Below are 15,321 nucleotides of genomic sequence, written 5' to 3' on the forward strand. Positions count from 1 at the left end.
TGTTAAACAGCCACCACTAACATTGAGTGGCTGCTGCCAACACACTGTCATTGACACTGACCCAACTCCAGCCACTTTAATAATGGGAATTGATGGGAAATGATGTAAATATATCACTAGCCACTTTAAACAATGCTACCTTATATAATGTTACTTACCCTACATTATTCATCTCATATGCATACGTATATACTGTACTCTACATCACCGACTTCATCCTTATGTAATACATGTATCACTAGCCACTTTAACTATGCCACTTTGTTTACTTTGTCTACATACTCATCTCATATGTATATACTGTACTCAATACCATCTACTGTATGCTGCTCTGTACCATCACTCATTCATATATCCTTATGTACATATTCTTTATCCCCTTACACTGTGTATAAGACAGTAGTTTTGGAATTGTTAGTTAGATTATTTGTTGGTTATCACTGCATTGTCGGAACTAGAAGTACAAGCATTTCGCTACACTCGCATTAACATCTGCTAACCATGTGTATGTGACAAATAAAATTTGATTTGATTTGATTACATCTTCTAAATATGTGTATGGGACCAATAACATCTTCTAAATATGTGTATGTGACCAATAACATCTTCTAAATATGTGTATGTGACCAATAACATCTTCTAAATATGTGTATGGGACCAATAACATCTTCTAAATATGTGTATGTGACCAATAACATCTTCTAAATATGTGGATGGGACCAATAACATCTTCTAAATATGTGTATGTGACCAATAACATCTTCTAAATATGTGTAAGTGATCAATAACATCTTCTAAATATGTGATGTGACCAATAACATCTTCTAAATAATATTTGTATGATGACCAATAACATCTTCTAAATATGTGGATGGGACCAATAACATCTTCTAAATATGTGGATGGGACCAATAACATCTTCTAAATATGTGTATGTGACCAATAACATCTTCTAAATATGTGTAAGTGATCAATAACATCTTCTAAATATGTGTATGTGACCAATAACATCTTCTAAATATGTGTATGTGACCAATAACATCTTCTAAATATGTGGATGGGACCAATAACATCTTCTAAATATGTGTGTTCCCGATCCTTTTCCCTGATTGTCCCTATTTCTCTCCTTGTTTTGACCAATAACATCTTCTAAATATGTGGATGGCAACCTGGTGGGACCAATAACATCTTCTAAATATGTATGGACCAATAACATCTTCTAAATATGTGTATGTGACCAATAACATCTTCTAAATATGTGGATGGGACCAATAACATCTTCTAAATATGTGTATGTGACCAATAACATCTTCTAAATATGTGTATGTGACCAATAACATCTTCTAAATATGTGTATGTGATCAATCAAATGTGATTTGATTTTGACTTTAAAACAATAGTTCAATGAAATGACAACTACCCTCTACAGTGATTTCAAAAAGTATTCACACCCCTTGACTTTTCCCACATTTTATTTTGTTACAAAGTGGGATTAAAATGGATTTAATTGACATTTTCTGTCAACCGTTTACACAAAATACTCTGTAATGTCAAAGTTAGAAAAAATATATAATAATAATAAAGAAAAACACTAATATATCTGGATTAGAAAAGTATTCAACCCCCTGAGTCTATACATGTTAACACCTTAGGCAGTGATTACAGCTGGGAGTCTTTCTGAGTGAGTCTCTGAGCTTTGCACACCTGGATTGCACAAAATTTGCTCTGTCAAATAATGTTGATCATTGCTAGACAGCCATTTTCAAGTCTTGACATAGATTTTCAAGTCGATTAATTTAAAAAAAAATGTAACTAGACCACTCAGGAACATTCAATGTTGTCTTAGTAAGCAACTACAGTGGATTTGCCCCAAAGATAATGCTTTGTATTCAGGACAAAAAGTTATTTATTTTGCACATTTTTTTGCAGTATTACTTTAGTGAGTTATTGCAAACAGGATACATGTTTTGGAATATATTTTCTCTGTACAGGCTTCCTTCTTTTCACTCTGTCATTTATGTTAGTATTGTGGAGTAACTACAATGTTGCTGATCCATCCTCAGGTATCTCCTACATTAAACTCTGTAACTGATTCAAAATCACCATACTGTCAATCAACACAGCTCAGGTGGTGAATAAGCAAACATATTGGTGATTTGCTATACAGCTATAGGATTGGGTGCAGCACAAATGTCAAATTATAAGAAGAGAGTATTGCCATAATAGTTAAATATGCAGCTCAAAACAATGTTGGTGATCAAAAATATGAACTGTTTACTTTACAAGCTCATCAGCAGAGGGGCAACCATTTTTAGCAAAGGCCTACTGCTATTTTTGTATCTAACAATTGCTTGAAATGGATCATTTGCTTATGAAACTTGCATTTGGAATTGGTTTAAAATGAATTATTACCATAGGCACTGCTGTTCACTTGCACTCTCCAAACTCCAGCCAGTGAAAAGTGATTATTTTCTCTTGCTTTCATATGTTTAAATTCATAGGCCCTATGTGGTATATCTATATTCAAATAATTGCTAGCGTTTCATCATTCCATCCCCATACCGTTTTTTGCAACACGTAGATATTTCTGTTATATGTTTGACAGGCCTACGATACATTTGCATGTAGACAAACATTAATTATTTTATTTTATTTGTATTTTTATTTCACCTATATTTAACCAGGTAAGCTAGTTGAGAACAAGTTCTCATTTGCAACTGCGACCTGGCCAAGATAAAGCATAGCAGTTCGACACATTCAACAACACAGAGTTACACATGGAATAAACAAAACATACAGTCAATAATACAGTAGAAATAAAGAAAACAAAGTCTATATAGTGAGTGCAAATAAGGTCAAATAAGGGAGTTAAGGCAATAAATAGGCCATGGTGGCGAAGTAATTACAATATGGCAATTAAACACTGGAATGTTAGAAGTGCAAAAGATGGATGTGCAAGTAGAGATACTGTGGTGCAAAAGGAGCTAAATAAATAAATACAGTATGGGACTGAGATAGATAGATGGGCTGTATACAGATGGGCTATGAACAGGTGCAGTGATCTGTGAGCTGCTCTGACAGCTGGTTCTTAAAGCTAGTGAGGGAGATGGGAATCTCCAGCTTCAGTGATTTTTGCAGTTCATTCCAGTCAGTGGCAGCAGAGAACTGGAAGGAAAGGCGACCAAAGTAGGAATTGGCTTTGGGGGTGACCAGTGAGATATACCTGCTGGAGCGTGTGCTACGAGCATTCGCAAGACTCATGAGGTAGAAGTACTGTTTATTTAATTAAATGTATGGTTTCCTTTGTTCATATTGCTTGAGTTATGTCAGGGTTCTGTGTGTCTGTCATTCTGGTCATTCTGGTTGTGCGTAATATCTGCCCAAGCGCCTCAGTGTGCATAGAAATAGGCTACGTGGCCTGCGCTCCACGCTCTGGAGTCAGAACGTTGAACAAGATAAAATAACTGTTCCATGTATGCACAGTGTTGAAATATCATTAATAATCATTAAGTCGGATTAATACAAATGTAACAATGGATGTGGAATTTTCCTTTAAATTGTAGAATCAGTTTTATTGGTTTTAATTGCCAATTGGATAATTGTATGTTCCTGGGGGCCAAGTGCTTATTATGTAGGCCTACCTGTTTGAGCTCCTGTTAGACAGATTTACTTTCTCAAAAAGAGGCTGTATAGTCTTGCCCTCTATCTGTGTCAGTTCAGATAGGACAGGTTAAGCCTGATACAGAGGCTATGTCTTTTGGGCTAATGTCTGTGTATATTTGGTAAATCTACATGTATATTTTGTATGATCTGGCGCTTTCACCATTGGATTACCAAGACCTGTAAATAAATGTACACTCTGAGCACGTCAACCTGCCTTGTTTTCTGCTGATGTCATGCCCTCACGACTGCTACATGTCCCTATTTTACACTTACAAATGCTAATCAAAATAATGAAAAGTGCTGTCTGGTGGCCTCAATAAATAGACAGAGATTTGTAGTTGAACAAGTCGTTGCATGCATAGAGTTTTTTGTTACTTGACTTGAGACTTTACTTGAAAACTTGTGACTCGACTTGACTTGCTCTTAAGACTTAACTCGAGTCTTGACCCGTTCTACTTGGGACTCGACTTGAGACTCAGACCTTGTGACTTGAGACTTGCTTGTGACTCGAATAATAGTGACTTGGTCACACCTCTGATAAGCCGTAATGGGCTGTCATTACCATCATGGGACTTATATGAATTGTTTTACTCAGTGTTGTTACAGCATTCAACCCACGTAAAGCATAGTTAATTTCATGTCTAAAACAATTATCAAAACCGAAAACCTTTTTTAATAATCGAACTGACCTCAAAAAGCATTAATCGCTCAGCACTAATCTACGAAATGTATATAGTTCTGAGGTATGGAGTATTATTCAAGTCCCAGATCTCAGAACTGTTTTGTGATGTCTTCCTCTTTCATGACTCAATGCATCCCCTTACACGCAAATATGTTTGATTGGAAACTCAGTAATGTGTGATTGGATTGAGATAGAACCTTATAAAATCAAGTTCAAAGTTGCTGCGCAGATAGAACTTTCACATACATTTTTTTATAAAAATGTCATCGTAAATAGATGTAATTTTATTTTATTAAGAACACCTTCTCTTTTCATGACATAGACTGACCAGGTAAATTGAGGTGAAAGCTATGATCCCTTAATTGTTTTCACTTGTTAAATCCACTTCAAATCAGTGTAGATGAAGGGAATAGGCATTGAGACAATTGAGACATGGATTGTGTGTGTGCCTTTCAGAGGGTGAATGGGCAAGACAAAATAATTAAGTGCCTTTGAATGGTGTATGGTAGTAGGTGCCAGGAGCACCGGTTTGTGTCAAGAAGTGCAACGCTGCTGGGTTTTTCACACTTAACAGTTTCCCGTGTGTATCAAGACTGGTCTACCACCCAAAGTGCAACTATGGGAAGCATTGGGGTCAACATGGGCCAGCATGCCTGTAAAATGCTTTCGACACCTTGTAGAGTCCATGCCCCAAAGAATTGAGTCTGTTCTGAGGGCAAAAAGGGGGGAGGGGTCGAATGTATGTCACGTGATGGATCATCAAAAGAGCAACTATGTGAACAACAAATTTTTTTAACCAAAAAAGTACAATTATTCCAAGGTCTGGTAAAAAAATATATATATATTATTTTGAGATTGCAAGTGAAACATGCAACCCAACCAGAAGTGACAAAATAATAATATGATGAATCACAATGCAAAAAACTCTAAGACAGGCCTTACGTATTGTCATTCCAAGATGGCGTAGCAGTGCAGACGTGGTTTGTCGTCCTCTCGTTTACTTTTTGTATTTTTCGTCTTTTTTGGATATATATTTCAATATATTTTAAATATCTTTTCCATTTTTTAATTAAATATACCTTCCGGTAACCCGCCTCACCCAATGTGACACGGATCCGCTATTTTTTAGACCTTATAGCCAGAACCTCCATCAGAAGCTAACCAGCTGATTAGCTACTAGCTATTTAGTCATTGTTAGCCACTGCTAGTTGCCTTTACCTTCTGCACAGACAGCCGCTGTTTTTTTTTTGCCTGGATAATACTTGCTAGCCTGCCAGTATCGGACTGTTTTCTCCACTACAACGCCGGATTCATTTGAAATCCCACCGTACCTTCTTCGCTATGCAATCCGGTTTTCGAGCTGGTCATGGGTACACCTCAGCCATGCTCAAGGTACTAAACGTAATCATAACCGCCATCGATAAAAGACAGTACTGTGCAGCCATCTTCATCGACCTGGCCAAGGCTTTCGACTCTGTCAATCACCTCATTCTTATCGGCAGACTCGGCCTTGGTTTCTCAAATAACTGCCTCACCTGGTTCACCAACTACTTCTCAGACAGAGTTCAGTGTGTCAAATCAGAGTGCCTGTTGTCCGGACCTCTGGCAGTCTCTATAGGGATACCACAGGGTTCAATTCTCGGGCCGACTCTTTTCTCTGTATATATCAATGATGTCGCTCTTGCTGCGGGTGATTCCCTGATCCACCTCTACGCAGACGACACCATTCTGTGTACATCTGGCCATTCTTTGGACACTGTTAACTAACCTCCAAGCGAGCTTCAATGCCACACAACACTCCTTCCGTGGCCTCCAATTGCTCTTAAACGCTAGTAAAACCAAATGCATGCTTTTCAACTGTTTTCTGCCCACACCCGCCCGCCCAGCTAGCATCACTACTCTGGACGGTTCTGAATTAGAATATGTGGACAACCACAAATACCTAGGTGTCTGGCTAGACAGTAAACTCTCCTTCCAGACTCATATTAAACATATCAAATCCAAAATTAAATCTAGAATCGGCTTCCTATTTCGTAACAAAGTCTCCTTCACTCACTCACGCCGCCAAACATACCCTCGTAAAACTGACTATCCTACCGATCTTTGACTTCGGCGATGTCATTTACAAAATAGCTTCCAATACTCTAGTCAGCAAACTAAATGCAGTCTATCACAGTGCCATCCATTTTGTCACCAAAGCCCCTTATACCACCCACCACTGCGACCTGTATTCTCTAGTCGGCTGGCCCTCGCTACATATTCGTCGCCAGACCCACTGGTTCCATGTCATCTATACGTCTATGCTAGGTAAAGCTCCGCCTTATCTCAGCTCATTGGTCACGATAACAACACCCACCCGTAGTACGCACTCCAGCAGGTATATCTCACTGGTCATCCCCAAAGCCAACAACTACTTTGGCCGCCTTTCCTTCCAGTTCTCTGCTGCCAATGACTGGAAAAAATCGCAGAGCTGGAGACTTATATTTCCCTCACTAACTTTAAACATCAGCTATATGAGCAGCTAACCGATCACTGCAGTTGTACATAGCCCATCTGTAAATAGCCCACCCAATCTACCTACCTCATCCCTATATTGTTTTTATTTACTTTTCTGCTCTTTTGCACACCAGTATTTCTACTTGCACATCACCATCTGCTCATCTATCACTCCAGTGTTAATTTGCTAAATTGTTATTACTTCGCTACTATGGCCTATTTATTGCCTTACCTCCTCACGCCATTTGCACACACTGTATATAGACTTTCTTTTTTCTCTCTATTGTGTTATTGACTGTACACTTGTTTATTCCATGTGTAACTCTGTGTTGTTGTTTGTGTCGCACTTCTTTGCTTTATCTTGGCCAGGTCACAGTTGTAAATGAGAACTTGTTCTCAACTAGCTTACCTGGTTAAATAAAGGTGAAATAAAAAACATACAAAAATTAATGGCTTTTCAAAATGTATTATTTTCTTCTTCCTCTTTACCAGGTAATATAAAACATCTGTATGTTCTAAAATGGAATCAGCAAAGATTTAGCAAAAGAAACACGATCTTACCTTTAAAAACTGCGGAGTGACTAATCGTACAGTGGCAACAAGGCAGACCTGCTCTTCCAGTGATGACTGCAGGGTTCTTGGTAATGTCAACTCAAACCCGTTACAAGAGGAAGTAGGCACTGAGTCAAACAACAGAAACAGTCACTCAATACCTCCCCAGAGGATGAATGTAGGCATAGCAAATATAAATACAAAGCAACAATTCATTTGGTGTATTACAACAGTATAGTATAGACACGAGGAGTGATTATCATGAACCCCAAACATGTATATCTGTTACAAGAGGAGTGTGTGCTTGGGATTTTGCCCTTTAATCACACACTCATTTGAGAAAGGAAAATCAGCAGGACTGTGGCCCCTGAAGACTGTGGTAGTGATCCCCAGCTGAGGGTTGGGGGTAATGGCAAATCAGGCAATACATCTTTGATTAGCAGTGACTGGAGTTATTCTACGAGTGCCAAATAACTTTACATAACCGTTCAATCTCACCACACTCTGCCTTTCCATCTCACCACACTCTGCCTTTCCATCTCACCACACTCTGCCTTTCCATCTCACCACACTCTGCCTTTCCATCTCACCACACTCTGCCTTTCCATCTCACCACACTCTGCCTTTCCATCTCACCACACTCTGCCTTTCCATTTGCCTTTCCACTCTGCCTTTCCATCTCACCACACTCTGCCTTTCCATCTCACCACACTCTGCCTTTCCATCTCACCACACTCTGCCTTTCCATCTCACCACACTCTGCCTTTCCATCTCACCACACTCTGCCTTTCCATCTCACCACACTCTGCCTTTCCATCTCACCACACTCTGCCTTTCCATTCCACTCTGCCTTTCCATCTCACCACACTCTGCCTTTCCATTCCATCTCCATCTCATCACACTCTGCCTTTCCATCTCACCACACTCTGCCTTTCCATCTCACCACACTCTGCCTTTCCATCTCACCACACTCTGCCTTTCCATCTCACCACACTCTGCCTTTCCATCTCACCACACTCTGCCTTTCCATCTCACCACACTCTGCCTTTCCATCTCACCACACTCTGCCTTTCCATCTCACCACACTCTGATGACCTTACTACGTCATTAGGCCATTCAAACGTCTGGAAGTCCAAAACTTTAAAAAGTATGGAATTATCCAAAAATCCGAAGCATAATTTCAGACGAGAGGGAAACATTTCCTCATACGTCTAATTTTCCAGTCATTTAGCCAGGTATTTCAATAGTGATCAACAATGAGATATGCAGTTCTGAAACGGTTTTATAACCTGTTTGATTTTCTGTCTGTTTTATGTTTCAAGTAAGTTTTTATGACATAACATCTCCATTCTAATATTCAATAGAATGCAGAATTTGGCCTTATTAATATAACTAGATGGTTTACTGTCCATTCATCAGGTTGAAGCTCGGTCAGTAGTTGTAGATGTAATAGCACATAAAATACACATGATCATAGAACAATAGTTCTGGCAGTTGAAAGGGAAAGTCATTTCTGTTGTTATGCGAGTATGTCAAGGAAACAAAGATTTGGGAACTAAAACATTGCAAAGTATTGCACAACTTTAAAATGTCAAGCGAGCTCAGGGTAGAATAACAGAACACTCACCATTGTTATGAAACTTGAAATCTCCTACAAATTTCACGTACTCATATGTAGGGGGTTCCTTTGGGTCGATGTTTCCTCTGGCTAAATGACAGCAGAACTCAATGTGTGTCTTACCTGTAAAAAAAATAACAATGGAAGTTTGCTGCAGTGTCCTCAACAAAACACAATGCTTTTTCCATCATCATGAAGAAAAATAAAGTAAGAAAAATAATTTACTAACAAAGCGAATAACCCATTTTCAGTGTGTATTTACACATACTCTATTGGCACTTCTTTTTCATATAAATCATCTTGAAGTCTTCATGGTGCAACATGATAAACTCGTTTCAAATAGGTTTACATTTTATGTAAGAGCCTTGGATAAAACTCTGACAGAGTAAATCTCAGAGAAAAGAATGATGACAATAATTATTTTGCCATTACAACTTCTGCTCCTAACAACCACTGACAGCTCAGACGTTTTGGCTTTTCTCTCATGGCTGGAAATCAGCACACAGCTCCCAGTAAATGGCATTGAACCCAGCATAGTTTGTCTCAGTTGTCATGGGATGGCTCAGCAGTGTTGTTCCTACAGACGAGGCTTCATTTGGCAGGGGAATGGGACCAGTGGTGGGAGAGGAAGAGGGGGAGTATGTCACTGAGCCATCGACACACTAAAACTGTGCACTGATGATGTTCTAAATACTCCTCAATCAGACGCAATGTCACAGTCACACAGAATGTCTGAATAGAGTCATCCCATTTTCTACAGAATCCATGGCTCCGTTTAAACGGGTTACCTTTGCGGAAGAGAATGCCTCCGTGGACTTATGTCTGAGCACTAGCTCAGACATACTGTACACACTGAGGGGACTCACTGTGTTAATGTTCTACTAATCCTCCAAAGCCAATGTGTGGCTCTTCATTACGCTAAAAATAGAGCATTGTGGCATTGTCAGGAGGCTGGGAATACCAGTGGCACTGTGCCATTCAAACTGAGATATACAGTGCATTCGGAAAGTATTCAGACCCCTTCCCCTTTTCCACATTTTGTTACGTTACAGCATTAATCTAAAATGGATTTATTAAGAAATTGTTGTCATCAATTTACCCACAATAATCCATAATATCAAAATGAAAGCTGTTTTTTTAAATTTAGGAAATGTATTACAATTTTTTTTAAAGGAAATATATTATTTACATACAGTACGAGTCAAAAGTTTGTACACACCTACTCATTTATTGTTTTTCTTAATATTTTACTATTTTCTACATTGTAGAATAATAGTGAAGACATCAAAACTATGAAATATCACATATGGAATCATGTAGTAACCAAAAAAGTGTTAAATCAAAACATTTTATATTTGAGATTCTTCAAAGTAGCCACCCTTTGCCTTGATGACAGCTTTGCACACACTTAGCATTCTCTCAACCAGCTTCATGAGGTAGTCACCTGGAATGGATGAAAATGAACAGGTGTGCCTTGTTAAAAGTTAATTTGTGGAATTTCTTTCTTTCTTAATGTGTTTGAGCCAATTAGTTGTGTTGAGACAAGGTAGGGGTGGTATACAGAGATGGTACTTCACCAAATAGAGTTAAGTCCATATTATGTCAAGAACAGCTCAAATAAGCAAAGAAAAACGACAGTCCATCATTACCTTAACACATGAAGGTCAGTCAATACGGAACATTTCAAGAACTTTGAACGTTTCTTCAAGTGCAGTCGCAAGAACCATCAAGTACCATCTATGATGAAACTGGCTCTCATGAGGACTGCCACAGGAAAGGACGACGCAGAGTTACCTCTGCTGCAGAGGATAAGTTCATTAGAATTACCAGCCTTAGATTGCAGCCCAAATAAATGTTTCACAGAGTTCAGGTAACAGACACATCTCAATATCAACTGTTCAGAGGAGACTGCGTGAATCAGGCCTTCATGATCGATTTGCAAGAAGAGACTTGCTCGGGCCAAGAAACACGAGCAATGGACATTAGACTGATGTAAATCTGTCCTCTGATGAGTCCAAATTTGAGATTTTAGATTCCAAACGCTGTGTCTTTGTGAGACAGACGCAGAGTAGATGAACGGATGATCTCCGCATGTGTGGTTGCCACTGTGAAGCATGGAGGAGAAGGTGTGATAGTTTGGGGTGCTTTGCTGGTGACACTGTCAGTGATTTATTTACAATTCAAGTCACACTTAACCAGCATGGCTACCACAACATTCTGCAGCGATACACCATCCCATCTGGTTTGCACTTAATGGGACTTTCACGTGTTTCTCAACAGGACAACAAATCAAAACACCTCCAGCCTGTGTAAGGGCTATTTGACCAAGAAGGAGAGTGATGGAGTGCTGCATCAGATGACCTGGCCTCCAAAATCACCCAACCTCAACCCAATTGAGATAGTTTGGGATGTGTTGGACAGCAGAGTGAAGGAAAAGCAGCCAACAAGTGCTCAGCATATGTGGGAACTCCCTCAAGACTGTTGGAAAAGCATTCCTCATTAACCTGGTTGAGAGAATGCCACGAGTGTGCAAAGCTATCATCAAGGCAAAGGGTGGCTACTTTGAAGAATATGAATAATTTTAAAATAATATAGAATATAAAATATATTATTAACACTTTTGGTTACTACATGATTCCATATGTGCTAATTAATATGTCTTCACTATTATTCTACAATTTAGAAAACACAAAAAATAAAGAAAAACCCTTGAATGAGTAGGTGTGTCCAAACTTTTGACTGGAACTGTAAGTATTCAGACCCTTTGTAATGTGACTCGAACTTGAGCTCTGGTGCATCCTGTTTCCATTGATCATCCTTGAGGTGTTTCTACAACTTGATTGGAGTCCACCTGTGGTAAATTCAATTGACTGGACATGATTTGGAAAGGCACACACCTGTCTATATAAGGTCCCACAGTTGACAGCGCTCGTCAGAGCAAAGACAAAGGCATGAGGTCGAAGGAATTGTCCGTAGAGCTCTGAGACAGAATTGTGTCGAGGCACAGATCTGGGGAAGGGTACCAACAAATTTCTGCAGCATTGAAGGTCCCCGTGAACACGGTGGCCTCCATCATTCTTAAATGGAAGAAGTTTGGAACTATCAAGACTCTTCCTAGAGCTGGCCGCCCAGGAAAACTAAGCAATCAAGGGAGAAGGGCCTTGGTCAGGGAAGTGACCAAGAACCCGATAATTACCCTGACAGAGCTACAGAGTTCCACTGTGGAGATGGGAGAAACTTCCAGAAGGATAACCATCTCTGAGGCACTCCACCAATCAGGCCTTTATGGTAGAGTGTCCATACGGGAGCCAGTCCTCAGTAAAAGGCACATAACAGCCTGCTTGGAGTTTGCCAAAAGGCACTGAAAAAGGCACTGAAAAACATCCCCACAGCATGATGCTGCCACCACCATGCTTCCCTGTTGGGATGGTGCCAAGATTTAACTCTTTGGCCTGAATGCCAAGCGTCACGTCTGGTGTAAACCTGGCACCATCCCTATGGTGAAGCATGGTGGCAGCATCATGCTGTGGGGAGGTTATTCAGAGGCATGGACTGAGATACTAGTCAGGATCAAGGGAAAGTTTAATGGAGCAAAGTACAGAGATCCTTGATGAAAACCTGCTCCAGAGTGCTCAGGACCTCACACTGGGGCAAAGGTTCACCTTCCAACAGGACAGCAACCCTAAGCACACCGCCAAGACAACGAAGGAGTGGCTTTGGGACAATTCTCTGAATGTCCTTGAGTGTTCCAGCCAGAGCCCGGACTTGAACCCGATCTAACATCTCCGGAGAGACCTGAAAATAGCTGGGCAGCGACGCTCCCCATCCAACCTGACAGAACTCGAGAGGATCTGCAGAGAAGAATGGGAGAAACTCCCCAAATACAGGTGTGCCAAGCTGAGCCAAGAAGACTTGAGGCTGTAATTGCTGCAAAAGGTGGTTCAACAAAGTACTGAGTTAAGGGTCTGAATACTTATGTAAATGATAGAATTCAGATTTGTATTTTTAATACATTTGCAAACATCTGTATAGAATGACACACACATTTGGGATTTAAAGTGCAAAGGAAAAAAGGTTCCTTATTAAACCAAGAACTCCATTATTACATATACGTATCTAACGGGATTAAATTAAGTAAAATGCTTCCTCTGTGGTACCATAAGCTCTGAGTCAAGTATCTGAGTTCACTTATCCAAGAGTAGCTAGACGTTCATAAGTACCTGAGAGCTCCTTTGTCCTCAGGTGGGAGTGCAGTGCACATAATGTATGTATTAGTGATGAACACTCAACTCAGCGCAACAAATATTCCCATCGCTATTCTTCAACAGAATGATAGTAGCACATTAACCAAGAAGATAGCTGACTTCCAAAACAATTTGTGTGTTAAGCAGGAGAAGCAGTATTTTTTTAACAGAAGAAAGGAGATGAAAGATAAATGCAGGAATTGACTGTTAATGAGGCTAGGAGAAAATTATGATTATTCCAGACACAGTAGCGTCTACAATAGTTTTCTATGCTTTGTATTCCTATAGTTCTAAACATAGACCTAGATGATTCCAAATCAGTCTCTTTCTCAGAAGAGAACTATTGTAGCATGGGATTAAGATCAGTGTCTCGAGCCCTAGATACAGTATTACTGAAGCTACAGTGATTAAAACTCCTAACCACACTGCTAGGCTAACTACTATTATTAGCTAAAGGACTAATCATAGGACCAGTGTCCAGCAATCCAATAAACTGGCAGCACCAAACATGGCAACTTGCCCTATATTCACGGTCAATTCAGTATCAGGACTGCAGAGCAGAGGTGTGAGTGAGGTTCAGTACAGTAGAGTGTGAATTCCTAACACACAGAGGAATTAGTCATGTAAATACAATAGAACTGGATGAATGCCTACAGGAGAGATTTAACACTTTGTCAAACAGAATTTTTCCCAAAACTGGCATAAAATCGCTGTTTGTTTTGAAGGCTGTGGCGTGTGACTGTTGGGCCACTGCATGATTTCATGTATAATTCATGGGGATATCGCTCATAAAAGGGAAATAGCCAACATCAAAAGAAATAAAAGGTCACCACAGCCCTGTTCATTGCTGTAGTGCATTAAATTAAGCAAAACAAAGCACGGCTACAGGACAAAATAGGAGGCTGGTACAAATGCTTGAATAATTGTTCTGCAACATAATGCCAATAAGAAAAACAAAGCATTACTAACTTTCATTCAGTGACCCTAGTTTAGACCTGTGGATGAGCAACAATATAATTAAAGTGTAAATGTTGGTTAAATGCCACCCATAATATTTATGTAAAATATCATTAATATGGTGATGGACTCTCTGATTATACAGCACAGATGACTTGGGATTCTTGGTGTCATCACCAAGAGTGATGCCCACCTATAATTTGGCCCAAACAACTACCTCTTTCCCTACTGTATTTATTTTATTTTATTTATTTATTTGCTCCTTTGCACCCCATTATTTTTATTTCTACTTTGCACATTCTTCCACTGCAAATCTACCATTCCAGTGTTTTACTTGCTATATTGTATTTACTTTGCCACCATGGCCTTTTTTTTGCCTTTACCTCCCTTATCTCACCTCATTTGCTCACATCGTATATAGACTTGTTTCTACTGTATTATTGACTGTATGTTTGTTTTACTCCATGTGTAACTCTGTGTTGTTGTATGTGTCGAACTGCTTTGCTTTATCTTGGCCAGTTTGCAATTGTAAATGAGAACTTGTTCTCAACTTGCCTACCTGGTTAAATAAAGGTGCATTTATTTTTATTTTTTATAAAAGAGTCCAAGACACTCGGAGATAGTTAAGAACATTTCAAACGTCTCATCAAACAACACTATTGTGAAATACACAGACATCTCTATCCAGACATCTCCTAAGCTAAGCATCCCTGGTGATGCCAGAGCTGGAGATCGACCCAGTACTGATTGACTGAGAAGGAAAAATGGGTTCAGACCTGAAGAAGTGAAGAGGAAAGATGGGTTCAGTACTAATAAGGAAAGATGGGTTCAGTACTCAGGGAGTGTAGAGGAAATATTGGTTCAGTACTGAGGGAGTGAAGAAGAAATATGGGTTCAGTACTGAGAAAGAAAGATGGGTTTGGACTGAAGGAGAAAAGAGGAAAGATGGGTTCAGTACTAAGAAGGAAAGATGCGTTCAATAATGAGGGAGTGAAGAGGAAAGATGGTTTCAGTACTGAGGGAGTGAAGAGGAAATATGGGTTCAGTACTGAGAAAGAAAGATGGAATTAATACTGAGGTAAAAAAAGAGGAAAGATGGGTTCAGTACT

The 15,321-nt window shown here is 39.5% G+C and overlaps 1 protein-coding gene across 4 annotated transcripts in view; it reads right to left on the bottom strand.

Moving 5' to 3' along the window:
• Positions 1 to 15,321, bottom strand: part of npas2 (neuronal PAS domain protein 2) — a 50,636-nt gene that overhangs the window by 12,939 nt on the left and 22,376 nt on the right. For all 4 annotated transcript variants that reach the window (XM_046307243.1, XM_046307242.1, XM_046307245.1 and 1 more), the window contains exons 8-9: positions 9,021 to 9,134; positions 7,403 to 7,521 (exon numbers count right to left, since the gene is read on the bottom strand). In XM_046307243.1, the coding sequence (XP_046163199.1) occupies positions 7,403 to 7,521; positions 9,021 to 9,134 (233 nt within the window). The remainder of the gene's footprint in view (positions 1 to 7,402; positions 7,522 to 9,020; positions 9,135 to 15,321) is intronic.

The sequence above is a fragment of the Oncorhynchus gorbuscha genome, linkage group LG16 (genome assembly GCF_021184085.1).
Source record: "Oncorhynchus gorbuscha isolate QuinsamMale2020 ecotype Even-year linkage group LG16, OgorEven_v1.0, whole genome shotgun sequence".
In the NCBI taxonomy this organism is placed as follows: domain Eukaryota; kingdom Metazoa; phylum Chordata; class Actinopteri; order Salmoniformes; family Salmonidae; genus Oncorhynchus; species Oncorhynchus gorbuscha.